The sequence below is a fragment of the Ostrea edulis genome, chromosome 4, assembly GCF_947568905.1.
Source record: "Ostrea edulis chromosome 4, xbOstEdul1.1, whole genome shotgun sequence".
Classification (NCBI taxonomy): Eukaryota; Metazoa; Mollusca; class Bivalvia; order Ostreida; family Ostreidae; genus Ostrea; species Ostrea edulis.
In genome coordinates, this window is record NC_079167.1 from 158496 (window position 1) to 177629 (window position 19134).

Here is a 19134-nt window from a genome sequence, read left to right on the forward strand (position 1 = left end):
GTCCTCTATGAAAGGTGGAAATAACGAACAGTGAGCAATCTCATAACTCCCACAAGCAATGCAAAATAGATAGATGGGCACGCACGGACCCCTGGACACAATAGAGGTGGAATCGGGTATCTAGGAGTAGGTATCCCCTGTCGACTAGTCACACCCGCCGTGAGCTCTATATCTTGATTAGGTAAACGGAATTACCCATTGTCAAAATCAGGGTACCAAGAACGGTTCAACAATCGCCATGAAACATGTCAAACTTGATTTCGAGTTTGGTTTTATATAAAAAGAAATAAATGACATTTGTGGGGGGGGGGGGGGCAAAATTTCATAAATGTTGCGTTTTCAATTTCAATCTATTCTTAAAATTAGGTGTGCCTTCCGTATCCATTATTGAGGTTCCAGAAGTTATTGTAGGAAATCCTATCATCATTGTGCCTACCATTCAGTCTTGTCCAACACCAGTATCAGCAATATGGCAGAAAAATAACAGACATAATAATGAAGAGTTCGAAAGGCTAGAAATTAATGATTCCAAATACTTCGGGAGTAGCGATGATCCAGACGATCCGAGACTTGTCATGCAGAAAGTAACGCAAGAAGATGCATTATATTACCGACTTATCGTGTCCAACGGGATAGCCCAGAGTGCAAGTAACACTATTTACCTGAAACTCATTGGAGGTAGGTGCATACTTTTGTTGAGAAAAAAGTGAAATACATATTTCTCTTTGCGCAATTATGTACAGTACGAATGTATGAAATACTTTGTTTTATTTACTAAGAAGTATTTTCTTCTATCCTGATATCCTTGCCTATTTTACTTCAATTTTATTGAATAGGTGTCCCGTCTTTATATGTCCATCATGAAACGCATATTATGGAGAACAGTGTGACATTGGTATGTGAAATGACCGTGCCAAATCATTCCCCAACGGTTTCTGATGTCTTTTGGACAAAAGATGACAGAAAGATTGACATTACAGGAAACGGAGAAAAATATTCAGGAGGGAGTATTGATAATCCCTCGCTAACTATCAAGACGGTGAACTCAAACGATGTGGGAATATATCAGTGTTGTGCGTCAAATTCTGTTGGAGAGATGTGCAGTGAGAAGATTTATCTTGGTAAATCAAGATGTCATATCATATCGTCCTATAAGCTATCTTGATCGTACATTTATATCGATCAGACGTTATCGATTACAGATTATCATTGCGGCATTTATGAAATCAGCTGATTCAATAATGCAGCCCCGATACGGTTAAACTTGCCAAATAAAAAAAACTAACATTAGAGAAAGTGATCACGTGCGAAATAACATTAAAATCAAGCTTATCATTGCGTCTTGTTTGTCTGCGCTATGTTGAATACAGCTGATTCAGTAATGTAAATCAGACATGATTATACTCATAAGAATTATAGGAAGAGGAAGTTATCATGAGTATTATAACACTAAAATAATTAGAATCGTGATTTTATAGAAAAAGTTTCTAGCTTTATGAAGTATCAAACACAACTTAACTCATATTTCAGTGTAATATTCCTGTCTATCGAAAATTTTACCGACAGCTTGTTCAACACATAAAGATTCTGCGCTCACAGCGAGTGTGAACGGTCAACTAAAGTTTAAAAGTAAATTAATATTGGATTAGTGATATGTACAGGGAAATCCTTTATAAGTAATGAAATGTTCTAAATAGCGATTCACACACTCAACGGAAACTATAGTTAGTTATTTCATTATTTTGATAGGTCCACCTTCAATTGAGTTCGACAATCCAGACTTCGATGAATTACACAAAAGAGTCACCTACATCGCTACGATCAAATCCATTCCTGTTGCTCTTAATGCTGAATGGAAAGTCAAACAAGATAGGAATGACGAATTTCAAGTTATAGATGTGCAAGATCCGTTATACAGAGGGTCTATGATAACTTTGCCTCGTCCAAAACTGGTAGTAAACAAACACAAAGTCGAACAAGTAGAACCATTTCAACTTGAAGTTTTCAATTCCATCGGAAGTAGCAGAAAAAATACTCAAGGTAACACAGAATTTCTTACATTCAGTTTTTCTGTCATCAACATATTTTGGTAGCAAAATTTCATAATCACCTGCATATGGTGTTTATATCAACTTATTCGATACGAAAAAGCTTGTTATGCGTATGATCATCTTTTAAATAGAGACAGACTACTGCCAAATAAGTTGATGATAAGTTGTTAAGTAAGATGTTACAATAGGAGTGCCTTAGGGGTTCATATTGGGTCCATTGTTCTTCATTTTATTTGTTAACGATTATCCTAAATACCTAAAGCACTCAAATGCATTTGACGTAAAAGTTTGCAGACGACGTAAAATGCATATTTTCTGTGAAAGTTTCTTGCTTAAAGAATCAATGTGTACAGACCAGGTTAGACATTCATCTATTTGTACACCAAGAAGTTTGGCCGTTTTAACAGTATCTAAAACAATATCTCCTACTTTGATACACATTTTTCTACACTTTGAGAGTTTTTGTGCAGTGCCAATCAACATACAGTGTGTTTTCATTAAATTCATCCTAAGTTTATTACTTTCCATCCATTTCATAGAGTTTAAAAGATCATCATGTAACCTTTGCTCAATAACATCAATAGATTAATGTGAAACATCCTGAGATATATCATCTGCATATGTATTGTCAGCTTTTTTAGATTGGTTGAGGCTACTGACAAGCAAATTGATGATGCAGGAGTTTCGTTTAAAGTCTGCATTTCGCAAATCCTATGATCATTATAACGATATAGTTGCCAATACAACCCATCATTGGGTCAAATGCTGTCTGACGTGTTTTTTTGCACACTGATTGTGATTCCGTTTAACTGAAAAAGATATCGGGCGTACATGAAAAACAAAATAAGGGGAAATGCTCACTTTAAACAATACTGTTCAAATACTTATAACATTATTTTGTTTTTCAGTAACTTGCCTTGATTTAAAAGCTGATCATACAGAGAACAACTCTTGCGTATCGAATCAGTTAAGAAATATAAACACTAAATTATTTCATGAAAAGCGAAAACAATTGAATTCAATATAATTCTGTTTCCTTAGACATAGTTGTGGACAGTCATGATGCTATTATAAACAAAGGTAAGATATCCCCAAATAAACCAATGCGTGCTCAACTTCTTCATCAATAGATATAATTTAAATTTTACATTTCAAAATTACGAGGAAATTAAATGTATCAAATTTTGACAATGTATATTTTAGAGATCCCAGTTCCTTTGATGAAATTCTACAGCAAAAGAGGTTCTAATGTTCTCTTTGCTAACCTCAGTGACGACCTGGTGAAATCAATTCCAGAGAATACACTTGACAGCCTCAAGCTCGTTCTTCTTGGTAAGTTATACCTACCCATTATATACAGCTGGCACTTTGGAAACTGCTCCAACCTCTAGTAAATCCAGGGAGTCATGTTTCTATGTGGTCGGTGTTGATGTTTGGATTAGTAAGGGTTTGTATTAGAGAATATTAACAGCCGAAAACTCAGCTTAGACATTCAAAACGTGTGTTTTCATCGATACCAATTAGAACATCGCTAGGTATATCCCTTATTTTTCAACATAGGGTCAGGGTTACAACCAACTGCAGATTGTTAGGTCGTTCTTTTGATTACGGATATCTTTCTTTACCTCATCAAGATACAGGGCTAACGACGGATGTGACCGATTGACAGAGGATGATTACTCCTATGTACCTGATCCGACCTGTACTGTGAACAGGGGTCCGTGTTTGTCCATCTCTTTATTTTCATTGCTTATAAGTGTTACGAGTGATATATATCATTATATATCTACCACTACAATTGATTACTTGCATGTTCTATGGTCGTTATAACGATCTAGTTCGTCAATATAACCTCGCATTGGGTCAAATGCTGTCTGACGTGTTTCATACCGATTGTAAAGCCGTTGTTGGCACACTGATTTGACTGCGGATAACTCCGTTTACCTGATCAGGATATGGGGCTCACGGCAGGTGTGACCGGTCAACAGGGGATGCTTACTCCTCCTAGGCACCTGATCCCACGTCTGATGTGTCCATGGGTCTGTGTTTGTCGAACTATCTATTTTGTATTGCTTAAAAGAGTTATAAAATTGATTTATGTTCATTATCCTTACCATTCAGAGCTTGTAACACTCTTTTGATGGTTAAATCATGCATCATATGATGTGTTTTAAGGTAGTGATTGCAAAGCATCACACTATTTTCGTTTCCGATTCTGGAATACGTCAAGCGATAAGCATCAGTAATAACGACAGACGATGGAAACAAAGACTTGTCAGATATAACCAGACACATGATCAAGTATAAATATGTTTAGAAATATACAAGTAAACTAAAATACAAATGAAAAACCCTTTGTGTTTTTTTTTCAATATCTTTTAAATAATAGTTATAGTTTATTTCTCCATTATTCATATATAAATATATCCCAACCCCCGCTCCCCGGTTAATTGTAAGTCTTACAAAACTTAAAATCAATTCACAAACCACTGGGCCTATTAAATTTATAATAGATAATGTTATAAATTTCAAAACATGTATGTGGTGTTTGTGCATAAAAATCTAAAATGCTGGATGTGTAATATCAGAGGGAAACATGGGTTATATAAACGCGTCATTTTGAGCAAAAATATTGACAATTTTAATAATATCTTTCCTAATTACACTATACATAGCTTTAAAACACTTTATTTTGCTGCAAGTATTATCATTGTCCACTTTAGGTCACCAAGAAATCATAGGAGTCTATTTTGTAACGTGAATGTTAAGACAAATCAAAAAGTGTGAATTTTGAATACAAAAGTTGCTGTTAATGATTTTCTCAATTAGTTCATTTATTTCATATAATTTAAAAAATAAAGAGAGTTTCGTTGTTTTGATAATCGCTTGGTTTGAAAGAGAAAGAGAAAAAATAATGTTGCAAGCAATACCACGTCACAATGCACACTTAACATGGACTGTGTTATATTTTCCGTGTTTTAACATACACTTACAGAGCATAAATATACAAGAAATTTCAAACAGAACGTAGTAAAACATCTTAAAAGCAACAGTGCTATCATTCTATGTAAAAGTAATTCAATAGTAAACATCAAAACATATTTATAGTTTTAGCATGATACCCTCCGCCGTTGTCAGAATTTGAACACTTTTAAAAAACCATTTAAAAACACATCTTTTTAGACTTGCATATTATTAGTATTATAGGTGGTTATATCTTTGGTTTCTTTACCTTTATTTAAACATGACTTTTTCCAAGTGTATAAATGTATATTTATTTCAACTATTATATTTCATAGTATTTGATTATACGGCGTGGAACTTTTTTCATGCATATCATGTTTAAGATTTTCGTAATTTTATTTCACATTATTGATGTTTTTCTTGCATTGTCTTGATATTATCTGTCTTAGTGATATTATAATATCCTTTTACTACGTTTATAACATGCTGTATCATTTTTATTGTGTGCTGCGCTTTAGAGTGGATATTTATAGTCATATAGGGCGCTATATAAATAGATAAATGTTATATAAATATTAAATACATGTAAGATGCATATTTATTGTATTATCACCAACAGCATTTATGTAAGGAGGTGGAGGGGAGGGTAACTATAGTGTTCATAGCGCCATGGTAAACCTGAAAACCAATATTGATACTTTCAGAAAAAATTCCTACTAACATATGTTAAAACACATGTAAAAATAAAAAGAATTCATTGGTCTTTTTTTTTCAGGGGGTGAAAATATGTCTATTTTGGGGAATAATTGCCTTCTAAAAATTGCACAATTGCTCATAAGTAGCCGTGCTACTACTTCTTATGAAAATAAATGAATATCTTGATACAAATCACATATCAATTTAAGCCTTAACTTCAATTTCATGGTACATTTGTATTACTTACTCTTTCTGTATCATTTTAAACACCATATGAAACACCTGTACCATTTATTACAGAAAGTCGACAAGAAGGGTTAATGTGACAACCGTAGCGTCCCAATTTTAGTGAAAATCATATATGACTTTCATAATCAGTTATATATACTCATAGCTACAAAATATGTAAGAAGTCAACAAATTCATAGATTCATTGATTTTCAAAGACCCATGCAATCACTACCCTAACGAGCCATTCAATAAACGTTTAGAGTAATGAGAGCACTAATTATCTTAAACGATGGTCAGGCGGTATCACCCTGTACACGCACCTGTTAACTTGTTGAGTGACAAAAACTGTACAAAAAGTGTCAATCAATTTGTAACTTGGAAAATCGCAAAAAAATACTCAATTAAGAAATAACAATGCTTTGGGGTATTTTCGCAAAATTTCTGATACACAAGAAGGACCTGTTACACAGTATTCTTATTCGATATGTTTTAACAAATTGGAAACGCAATTTTGTCGAATATTTGACCTGCTAAAATATTTCTTTCATGTACCATTAACTGCACGAAACCCTGTATATGTGACCCCAATGGGATTTTTCAACACCAAGGAATGTTTTGATATGATAAATGTCCTAACTACCTTTCAGAGAGTGATTCACTCCCTTTGTGAAGATGATGACACAGCGAGAAATGGGACAATCATTTTCAAACCATACATGCACTCTTCCACCACTTGAATAAAGCAAAATTAACAGTGAACCTTACAAAGTGTAAATTTAGTCAGGCTAACTTAGAATAGCTGGGTCATAAAGTAGGTTAAAGTCATGTTATTCCTATTTTGGCTAAAAGAAACAAACAAGTTATTACAATTTTTCCGATTTGTAAAAACAAAAAATTAGTTGATTGTTAGAGGAATAAATGACTCTACAGCCCAGTAGCTAAGTACTTCGTTACTAGCTTGAAAATACGGATGTATATTTAGTTGCTGTTATAAAATCTAGAAATTCATTTCAAAATTAAGAATTATCTCCCACACGCATAGCTCTTATCCTTAGACGAATTGACTCTGCTTTTTGGCACATTGTTTTCCCCATAATAGCTCTAAAACTTCATTATTATTTAGGATTTCAAATATTTCGGTTGAGCATCACTGAAGAGACATTATTTGTCGACATGTGCATCTGGTGCATCAAAATTGGTACCATATAAGTTTTACATTATGGTTAAATTTGAATGCACTGTGACGAACGTTTTTTGTAAAATCAAATCTGTCTCGCAGCAATTCAACTTCCCATTGATGCTAGTAATCATAATGTACGAGTCAGTGCTGTTTTCTATATCGAAACTGTAGTAAGAGTTACTTCATTTTTTCAAAGAAACTTACACAATGTCAGCAATATAATTCAACCATTGAAAAAGAATGTATTGCTGATTTTACATTGAATGTTACGGCAGGGTTAAGGTCAGGGTTAAGGTTAGGGTTAGGGTTACACCCAATTCGTATTTTTACGGATCAGAGCCCCTTCACTTTCTCATATTATCAAGGTGGAATTTGTTGTGATATTGACATTAAGCATATCAAAGGCAAAGACAATGTTATTACAGATGCATTGTCAAGAGTATTGTCAATATGCTATGTTACAGTTTTAATCTATTTCTTTGAATATTTGTAAATGTGTGCCATGCAAATATCGACACAATGTGGAGTATTTGGAATATATGACATGGGATATATGGAATATAGACGTGAAACGCTGAGAATTTATTGATATTATGAAAGTATGTTGATTTCATTCAATTACAAGTTTGTTTAACGGGGAAAACATTATATTTAGCATGTCGATCCGATTTTCCACAACTCTGCATACTTTGAAAAACTTTTTATACACAGTTTGAAAAGTCATAAATTAATGTACACGGCAATTACTGATAGACTCGTCTGTTAAGCAAACTTTTACAGAAAACTGCAGAGCATCAGTGCAAAATGTCAAATATTGGCTAGATGGTTTCGTGTTTAAATGTTTAATAATTATTTCTTACTGAACGTGGTAAGATTATATCAGTAATTCTGATATATCATGGGTGTTGTACCGTCATCATCGCCAGTTAGACCAATATTTCAATCCAGGGGTAGTGTGCTACTTTTCCATTTTCTATAAAGATACATACTTGATCTATTTATAACAGTCATGCAATGACGTCAAATGGAAGCGCATGTTTGTCATGTTGTTATGATACAAAATGTTCTGATGTAAACAACCAAAATAGTTTTAAGAGTTAGTAGTCCATCTCTCTGTGTAGGACATATTTTTAAAAGTATGCAGTTTACGTGCTTAATGGAGCATGATCTGCTTTAACATACCCGCGTAACTCCGTTTCTTTTCATTGAGGTATTTTTCTGTAAATAAATTGATAAAAATGTGAATCCTTTGTGGTTGTTTTCGGCTTGTCAGGGAGTATTCCGACCCATAACAACATGACTTAAAGGACGAGTTTATTCCAGTTGAATTCTAACCTTTTCGTAGTTTGGCTGCAGAGAAAAAATATCTTAAATATATCTATTAGTTTTAGCATTTTCAAAAAGTTTATTGCAAAATTACATTTATTTACTTTAAATATAAAATAGCTCCGCTCGTGACGCAATAACGATGCTTTCCAAATAATGTGCTATCGGTCAAAAACATGGGAAAGGCGAAGATAACGAACAGTGATTAATCTTATAATTTCCACAAGGAATTCCAAATGATGAGTTGAGCACCCCTGGACACACCAGAGGTGGGATCAGGTGTCTAAAAGACGTAAGCATTTCCTGCCGATCGGTCACACTGGTCGTGAGCCATATGTCTTTATCAGGTAAACGGAGTGATCAGTAATCAAAATCAGTTTGTCAAGAACTGCTTAACAATCGGTATGAAATACTACAAATAGCATTTTAGTCAATGATAGGCTATATGGACAAACACATTCGTCTCATCTTTAACTGTGTAACAACGCATCTCTAGCCGTGAAAAGGAAAACCACGAAAGACATTATGTCTAATACTCTTTTTGCAAGACAACCCACAGTAACACTTCTAAAAACCAATGAAGCGCCAGCCATCGTGCCACCATCAACTCGCACTCTACATTCACTCCGCACACATCCATTTTAACTGTACAATCTTCACATCTCGATGACAAAAACCTCGATGATATTTTCGCTGATTTTGGACAACCTTCTATCCAGCTGCAACTACCAAAGTCCCGTCCTTCCAGGGATGCACATTTCTCAATTTAAACATAGATTCGTGACTCTATGAATCACAACGATGGTAATCAACAAGTCTACGTCATATGTCACAGCTGCTGAAGCTTTGCTTGGGTTTACGCAAATATTAGAGGTCTATATATTGATAACTTTCGAAAATTAAACACAGTACACGACACGAGTTTTATACACCCCACCGTGGAAAGACCACGGAGGAAAATCCACGGAGATACACGTCTGCAGTTTTGTTTCAATCGTTGTCAACTCTTTACTTTGTGATATTTTAAGACTACATGTACTCAATTCAATTTATTGGATCTCATCACCATTATGCAATGGTATATAAAAATATAAAGACAAAAAACTGTTATATATACATTTAGTAAATAATACATGCGTGTAATAAAGTATTTATCATGTTAGAAAAAAAAAACTTAAAAAAAATGTGTTATTATTAATGTGAAGTATGGGCATTCTAATGAAATTTTCCTAATGAAAGTACGAAGTTTTCTAAAGGTTTGTTTAAAAGTAAAGATAGTTTTAATATTTATTTGTTTAAGTGATAAAAATTTGATTCTTTGCTCACATTGCTTCACAGTTGAGTACATAATGAAATTCATATCCAATGTAAACATGTACATGTATATAGCTGACCTTAATCACATATTCCTAATTACAATGAAAACCTTAAGTAAAAATAAACTATTGCTTATGGTACACATTTCTTTGAACTGCTGGTTATCAAATTGAAATTACTGGCATGTGATTGTCGTTGTTCATGACCCTTCTTTTATTTGGTGAAATTGTGCTGCACGTGCCGTGAAACAATGTACCGTACCGACGAGTGGTAGGAATAACACAGGTGTTTATATACAGGATGTCGATAATTTGGGCGTTTCATAAAAAGGTGTGATCGTCTGCAGGGAAGTCTACATACGGATATGAACTGAAAACACCAACGTATCATTAAACAAAAATTACAAGAATTGAATAATTTATAGCTAATTTCTAAATAAGTAATGGGGTGAGGGCATGTATGCTGGCCACGCGAAAAGGTTTTTTGGGTGAATCATTTCGGAAATTATTTCTTTGTTTTATCACACGGAGGTACACGGTGGCATCGACGGAGGTACAGGTGACATCCACGGAGATCCTCCGTGGACTTCAATGTCTAGCTCGCGCGGAAAAATAGGACTTCAAAGGTGCCGACAATTTTAAAGGTCCACCGTGTTTGGGGCAAATTTGTTCCACCGCGTTGCGTGGAACACGTATACAACTCGTGTCGTGTACTGTACAATGTTAAATTCTCAGAAAATACAATTGTTCTTATTCAAAAGTTGTTTGTTAAAATAGTTTAAATATGTAAAAATAGAATTAAGAAATTATTTTTCTTTCCTGAAAGCATCTCCTCTCTTGATTGTCCGATTTCTGCAGTAGAACATATTCGTTATATGGATTATTGGTGTAACGGCTCAGATAATTATAAACTTTGATAGGGAATGTGAGTTCTTATAACCTGCCAAGAATCCATATAACAAATATTGTTAAACGTCCTATTTCAGAATCTTTCACTATGTTTGGCGCGTATTGCCTTATATCAATAAGGATTTTTTATCGTTCCACACCTACTGTAACACGGGGCATCGAGCAAACAATGAGTACTGAGGACTTATTATAACGTTACCTCGTAATATTTGTTCAATGAGAAGTATCACGTGATAATAATCGGATCGGTATTTTTTGTTATTGTTGTTTTTGCATCTCTTTCTGTATCCTTTAAATTGCTATGATTTTCAATGCATTTTACATGTATTTCTATCAGGTTTAAATGAAGTTGATGCAGAATCAATAAAGGAGTTGAAATCCGTCACAGAGCTGCTCATGCTTCTTCAAGAGCATAAACTCTTCACTCAGACAGACGTGATTTTCATGCAATATTTACTAAAAAGAGCCGGATGTCAGAAATTGTATGAGAAATGCGTTCATTATGCTAGACAACAGAGAGCATTATGTTTTTTTGAAAAAAACCCAGGTAACATTTGTTATGCATTGGATTGTTTAAGAAAGCATCATTCTTATAATCTTCAAACTGTAAACGAATTCAATTGATTAAACTATAATTGATACCTCACTGAAACGAAATACCCATATCATTGCAGACAATGGATTTAAGCACGTCAAGTTTCACGTGGCAGGGAATTTTGAGATGTATTCACGAGAGGACATTGAGAAGATCAGAATAACAGTCGTTGCTATGTTATGCTGCGAAGATGGTGATGTTGTGGTAGACAAACTTGGCCCCGATAAAAGCTTCATTGTAGTCTTAGCCATCAAGGAAATATTCGTCAGCAAAATCTTACATATGGATCAGCAACACATTAAGAAACTCTGTGATTTGAAAGTGGACTACTTCATTTTGAACGACAATAAGTATTACACTGAAAGTCTTCTGAAAGGTAAGAATTTACTCGGGATATCAGACTAATTTTGTAATCTAATAGATATGGATAAAAACGAGATTGTTAAAATTTCCAATTTTCATAACAATATTTTATGTTCCAATCTTGCCCAAACACATTTGGGTTTTCTTCAGACTCTCTTATCATTATCGTGCAGCGATAAATACTAATACCCTGAACTTTATTTCGCAACCCTCAACTGTGTTTACATATACATGTTAGAACTATTTCCATATTCTGCATTTCATTGAATCTACAAACATGTACCAACTGAGCTGCAATGAATATTTTGTAAATACTAAAACCAATATGTTTATTTCCTCAATTGATCTTATTATAGAATACAATACTTGGTTCTCTTAGATATTGAGAAAGATAGACAAGAGTGGGTCTTCTGAAGCATTAATGAAAGGTGAAGATAACGAACGGTGATCAATCTCATAACTCCTATAAGCAATACAAAATAGATATTTGGGCAACCACGAACCCCTGGACACACCGAGAGGTGGGATCAGGTGCCTGGGAGAAGTAAACATCCCCTGTCGACTGGTCACACCCGCCATGAGCCATATATAATAATTAGGTAAACGGAGTTATCCGTAGTCAAAATAAATGTGCCAAGAACGGCCTAACAATCGGTATGAAACATGTCAGACAGCATTTAACCAAATGGTAGGTTGTATTGACAAACTAGATCGTTATAACGATCATAGAATTTCCAAAATCTGGAGTTCAATCGAGACTGTTGAAACCCCTTTACAATCAACTTCTTTGTCAGTGGCTTGCCTCGATTTAAAAACTGACTATACGCAGAACAAGCTCTTGCGTATCGAATCAGTTGAGAGATTTAAACACCATATCCAGGTGATAATAGAATATTCCTACATAGATTTGGGGAGTTGACGATGGAGAAGCTGAATCATCCCGTTTGTCAAACATTTCAGTTGTCAGTTTGCTGTTAACGCCTCCTTTCAATAAAAATATCTAAGTATAAAGTAGAAGTAAACGACTCTGTATAAACACCCTCACAAACAAAATGATGTTTCGTGGGTTTTTATGCCTGGTTTTAAGCTAGCAACTTATACGCAGCTTATGCAACTTATATAGTCATTATAACAACTTATTTTGCCAATACTACCTGCCATTGGATCAAATACTGCCTGACGTGTTTCATACCAATTGTTAGACTGTTCTTGTAAATTTGAATTTGAATTTGACTACGGATTACTCATTTCTACCTGGAAAAGTTACAGGGTTTACGGCTGTGACCAGTCAAGAGGATATGCTTATCATCCCTCTGTACCTGATCCCACCTCTAACATATTCAGGGATTCAAGTCGCCCAAGTCTTAATTTCATATTTCTTATGAAAGGTGAAGATAACGAACAGTGCTTAATCGCATAGATCCCATAAGCAGTACAAAATAGATAGTTGGGCAAACACGGACCCCTTGGACACACCAGAGGTGGGATCAGGTGCCTAGGAGGAGTAAGCATCCACTATCGACCTGTCACACCCACCCTGAGCGATCTATTTTGATCAGGTAAACGGATTTATCGTAGTCAAAATCATTGTGCCATGAACGGTCTAACAATCGGTATGAAACACGTCAGACAGCTTTTGACCCAACGATACGCGGGTAGGTTAAGGATTCCCTTATAGAATATCACAGTGCACTGTATGCCTTTACTTCTCTGAACTACCAATATATGACGTCATAATGGAAAATGACATCAAGTCACTGCAAACTTGAACTGTTATGACGGGGAGAGTGTCAAAAACTTTAGACCTTATTTCAAACTGCCTATAAGATGTCAGAACACTATAGAAAAATTCACGTGTCTGAATTGTATTTTAATATCCTATATGTCCGAATATTTTAAAATAGTTTGTTTAATTACCCTTGATTAAAATTCAGCGTGCTTACACTGCTTTCGAAAAATATACTTTTGAAATGTACTCTGTTTTATACCAGTGATAAGAGGTAGAATTTTATGATGTGTTTATAAAAGAGTCTAGTGCAGGTAATGTATGAGGATTCATTTGAGATCTATTACGGAAATCGTAAGAGGAGTTTGTTCTCTACCCGAATTTTGCTTGGTTAAATGTTTGATGGCTTTGTTTGAATACAGATCACCATCAAATGTGTAGGTTAGTGTGTCCGTAAGTTGAACTCTTCATGAAATACGTGTAGTTTGTACGCAAGTAATACTACCATTTTTTCCAAGCACATTTCGGGTACACAAGGATACAGTGAGTTCATTTATCAAACAAAAAGTTTAAAATAATTGTTAAATGAGCTGTGTTGAAGCGATTTATGTGAAACACTTCAAGAAATTATAAATGACCGTCACGTGATCAACAAAGTCATGTCATATCATAACAGATATGCTAATATATAGCCAAGAGAACCGTCTATATAAATCGTCTGTACTTAAGTATATAAATTACAAGAGAAAACCAAAAACCGACCTCGCAATCCAATGTATGTTTTGAACGCATTTCAAACTCCGGGAAGCCTTAACATACCTGCGTAGGTTGTATTGGCAGTGTTTAAATCGAGGTAAGCTACTGACAAACAGGTATTTGATGCAGAGGTTTCAACAGTCTCGATTAAAATCAGCATTTTGCAAATTCTACGATCATTATAACGATGAAAGATGAAGATAATGAACAATGGTCAATCTCATAACTCCTATAAGCAATACAAAATAGACAAGTGGGCAAACACGGACCCCTGGACACACCAGGGGTGAGATCAGGTGCCTTGGATGAGTAAGCATCATTATAACAACCTATAATTGGGTCAAACGCTCTTGGCGATATCTGGTAAAGGAGAAACAGTCACTTATATCTTTATGTCTGTGTTTATGTATCTTCCTTCTGGAAAGATTTTGTGAAATGGTACAATGAATTTGAAAAAGATTCTAAAATAACGAAAAGAATTATGTTACTAGAGCAACGGGTCAGAACAAACCTTTATAACAACATAGCAGAATTTACTATCAAAATGCGATTAAACTATCAATAAGATTTAATTACAATTAATAATTGATAGAAAATTGCAATAATAGCAAAATACTAACCTACGGTAGTTCAATAATAAATCCAAACAATCAAAAATAATAATCCAAAATCGTAGTTTGCAAAAATCGTAGTTTCCGGTATATAATTCCAAATGAATAAAAAGGTGTCTAACTAGGTTTTTTTTTTATTCTAAGAATTTCTGTTTATATATAATAGCATTACGTAACCTTACTTCTAAAAATAGTTTAGTATAGAACAACATCGGTCATGGGTGTCAATGACAAGTAAACATAACTTTCCAAAATCATCCAGGCTAAATGTAAATACATTTACACAACATTCCCCACCTCTAAAGGTTTTAATGACAATGAAAACTCAAATATACAGCGTACATCAATGAAATCAACAACAAAAGAACTAAACATTCTCAAGACACTCTTGACAAGGCATCTGCTATAACATTGCCTCAGCCTTTGATGTTTGATATCATTGTCATACTCTTGCAATGGTAAACTCTATCTTGTGAGTTTTTTTATTCTTGTTTGACCATTTATGCAAAATCGTGAGAGGGTTGTAATCCTTAGAAACATGAATTGGCTGTACAGTAACATTCAAATAAACAATATAATGTTGCAAAGCTAACAGCAAACCAAGACACTCTTTTTCAATAGCTGAATAATTCTGCTCGCAATTTGAACGTTTCTTGAAACAAAGCAGCACCGATTCCTACATCACTAACATCTATAGTAAGCTTAAACTGCTTAGAAAAATCTGGAGCCGAAAGAACTGGACTACTCATAAAAGCAGATTTAATATTACAAAATGATTCATTGCAGTCCTTTGTCGATACAAATTTAACCCTCATTTACACTAAGTTAGTAAGTGGACCAACTGTTGAAGAAGAATTTGGACAAAATTTTCTGTAAAAGCCTACCATGCCCAAAAATCTCATTAACTCTTTCTTGCTTGTAAAAATCAGGAACTCTGCATTAGCCTCCACTTTAGCCATAATAGGTGTAACATAACGTTGACCTACTTTATGACCTAAATACTCTACAGTAGCGTAACAAAGGTCACTCTTTGCAAGGTTCACTGTAGAATTTGCTCTTGCCAGAATGTCTAAGAATTAGGAAATATTCCCCCCATGTGTTGCTGTACATTATCTGGTCAGCGCTTAGGGCCATTGAGCAGGGAGGGATCTTTATCGTGCCATACATGCTGTGACAATAAATTTGTAAGAGCTAAAAGGAAAACTAGAGTGCCAAAAAACTGGAGCCAAATTCGTCCAAGGATCAAAACTATGCATCATGGAGATATAATCCTTGATTTTGAAATGAATTTTTAAATTTTATCCTAGCAATTAAATACACGGGACCACGGTTTTTGCGGTCACATCCGAAGGACCGCCCCATTTAGTCGCCTCTTACAACAAGCAAGGGGTACTGAGACCTATTCTAACCCGAATTTTCACGGGATGGTTTGAAACGAAGTTACAGCTCTATTCTTAAGGGCAGTTGTTTTTGTCTGAATGTTTCTCGACTTCCTAAATGTTAGCGGAAAATTTCAAAATACATTACCGAAACAAACTTAATGTGCATATGACTTCATTTTTGTGGGTCTTGAAACAAATTGATTGAAGATTAAATTTAACAAGTAATCACTAAACGTATTTACTTCAATTGAGCTTCTAGTTCTAGTTGTATATCATATTTTTGAAGTCCTTACTTCTATAAGCAAATCTGAAATACACAACAACAGTACGTATATGACAGGTGTACCCTGTCACAGTTTATTTTTCGAAGCTATTGAAAATGTAGGTGTTTAGTAAGGACTTAATCATTTATCCGTATATCTCTTAGTGGATCATATTTATGGGTTTTCCTTGTCTATTTTCGGTTACATTTTCCACATCACGCATCTTGCAGAAAGGTGTACCATCATACGTGTTTACTTAGTGTCACTGTGAAAGTAAGAACAAATTCGGACTGTTGATGTATCGTGACCAGAGAGTAGGTTACTGTGACCTCATTTCAAAATTACAAATCACGCCATGACAGATCTCCAGGATGAGAATAAATTATAAGTCTTATGCATATAGTTCCAGAATGGCGTAGCATGCACTCTAGTGGTGCACGTTATTCAATTTCAGAATAACTCTTGTGATTTATAGGTTCTTACCGGACAAAAACAAAAGAAGAGCAATGGAGAGAAAAGGACAAATCGTTTAAACCTATTGCTGATATTATCGGAGTAAAGCATCCAGAGCACTTGGTTTCTCGAATAGGTAAGTCTGCGATTTTGAAAAATCTAGCTGTTATTCTTTCTTTATTTTCTATGGTCATTCAACAACTGGAGTCATGATGAAAAAGTGAAAATAATGAATAGTAATCAAGATACCATGACCTAAGACATGAAGATCTATTTAGATTTCAAACGAAATTACAGCACTATTCTTAAGGGCATCAACAGAAATTATCGTGCAGTTATGTTTATCTGAATATTTCTTGACTTTTAGCGGAAAATTGTAAACGGCATTATGGAATCAAAATAAAAGTTCATTTTTGTGGAACCCAGAAGCACCAACTCTTCAAGCAAATTGATTGAAGATGAAATTGGCTCAACAATTCTTAAACGTATTTATCTACTTCAACTGAACTTTTAGTTCTAGTTGTATATTATATTTCAGAAGTCCTTGCTTCTATAACCAATTCTGAAATATACTATAACAGTATATCACATTAACTCTCTATGATATTGAAAAATGTGTCTATCTTGATGGGTCATATTTAAGGGTTTTCTTCGATTCTTTGCTAGTTTTCTAGTGCTCGGTTATAGGTTAGGTTTAGGATAACCCTAACCCACATGACGGATCTTGTAGAAAATGTGCCATTATTCAAAAGTACCTTTCTATGACTTCATTTTGGAATTATATTGAAATACCTGTCCACCTAGTGTCACTGTGAAAGTAAGAACAAATTTGAACAATTGATTTATCTTGGGAAAGATGTGTCGTGACCAGAAAATAGGTTAATGTGACCTCATTTCAAAATCACAAATCACGCAATGACAGCTTGTGATCTCCAGCGTGGTAATATATTGTAAGTCTTATACATATTTTTTCCAGAAGAGCGTATGATGTACATGTACACTAGTGGTGCACGTTATTCAATTTAAGAATAACTCTTGTGTTTTATAGGCTCTTACTCGACAAAAACAAAAGAAGAGCAATGGAGAAAAAAGAACAAATCATCTAAATTTAATGCTGATCTGATCAGATTGAAGCATCCAGCGCACTTGATATCTCGAGAAGGTAAGTCTGCGATTGTCTCTTTTGAAGAATATGATTGTTATTCTTTCTTTATTTTCTATGATCATTCAACAACTTGAATCACCATGAAAAAGTGAAAATAACGAATAGTAATCAAGATACCATGGCTATCTGATGCATGTTGGAGGTAATGTGTCGCAAATAGAATGCAGGTAATTAATGCCTCATTGCGAATGTTTAAGGCTATATATTGTTAAAACCCAAAGGCAAACTGAATCAATGACAAGGAATTCAAAGATTTAACAATTTAAAGAGAAATATATTAATGAAATACTACTAACATACATTAGGGCTAAACAAAGTACATCAAACAGAGTGCAATGATGGTTTACTACAGAGCTGAATCGACCTTTAATTCCAATCCAAGTCCTTAACCCTAGTCCTGATGTAATTCTGCAGAGTCCTGCTGAACAGACGATTCTAGCCTTATTATTCAAGCTGTTCTGCTGAAATGAAGCTACCAGTGTATTTTATCGGTTTTTACATTATCTCTATATTAGATCCTGACCAATGTCGTTCTAAAATTAGAACATATCGAATCCCGTCTAGGTCACAAGTTTCTGATAACTAATAACTAAACTGTATGAAAAACACGATGATTTCAGCTTCTCCATATTTATGTAGCAATATTCCATTATCACCAGGATATGGTGTTTATATATCTCAACTGATTCGATACGCTAGGGCTTGTTCTGCGTTTAGTCAGTTTTTAAATTGAGGCAAGCTACTGACAAACAAATTGATGGTACAGTAGTTTCAACAGTCTCGATTGAAGTCAGCAGTTCGCCAATTCTATGGTCGTTAAAACGATCTAGTTCGTCAATACAACCTATCATTGGGTCAAATGCTGTCTGACATTTTTCATACCGATTGTTAGGCCGTTCTTGGCACACTGATTTTGACTAAGGATAACTTCGTTTACATGATCAGGATGTAGGGCTCACGGCGAGTGTGACCAGTCGACAGGGGATTCTTACTCCTCTTAGGCACTTGATCCCACCTCTGGTATGCCCAGGGGTCTGTGTTTGCCCAACTATCTATTTTGTATTGCTTGTAGGAGTTATGAGATTGATTACTGTTCGCTATCTTCACCTTTCATATTCAAGTTTGTTACACGTTACACCCCCTTTTG

The 19134-nt window shown here is 34.7% G+C and overlaps 1 protein-coding gene across 1 annotated transcript in view; it reads left to right on the forward strand.

Moving 5' to 3' along the window:
- Window positions 1-16952, forward strand: part of LOC130046415 (muscle M-line assembly protein unc-89-like) — a 34310-nt gene extending 17358 nt beyond the window's left edge. The window contains exons 4-10 of the mRNA XM_056161541.1: window positions 367-678; window positions 837-1121; window positions 1750-2040; window positions 3093-3131; window positions 3255-3383; window positions 11011-11644; window positions 16845-16952. Coding sequence (XP_056017516.1) covers window positions 367-678; window positions 837-1121; window positions 1750-2040; window positions 3093-3131; window positions 3255-3383; window positions 11011-11297 — 1343 coding nt within the window. The 3' untranslated portion in view covers window positions 11298-11644; window positions 16845-16952. The remainder of the gene's footprint in view (window positions 1-366; window positions 679-836; window positions 1122-1749; window positions 2041-3092; window positions 3132-3254; window positions 3384-11010; window positions 11645-16844) is intronic.
- The last annotated feature ends 2182 nt before the right edge of the window (window positions 16953-19134 follow it).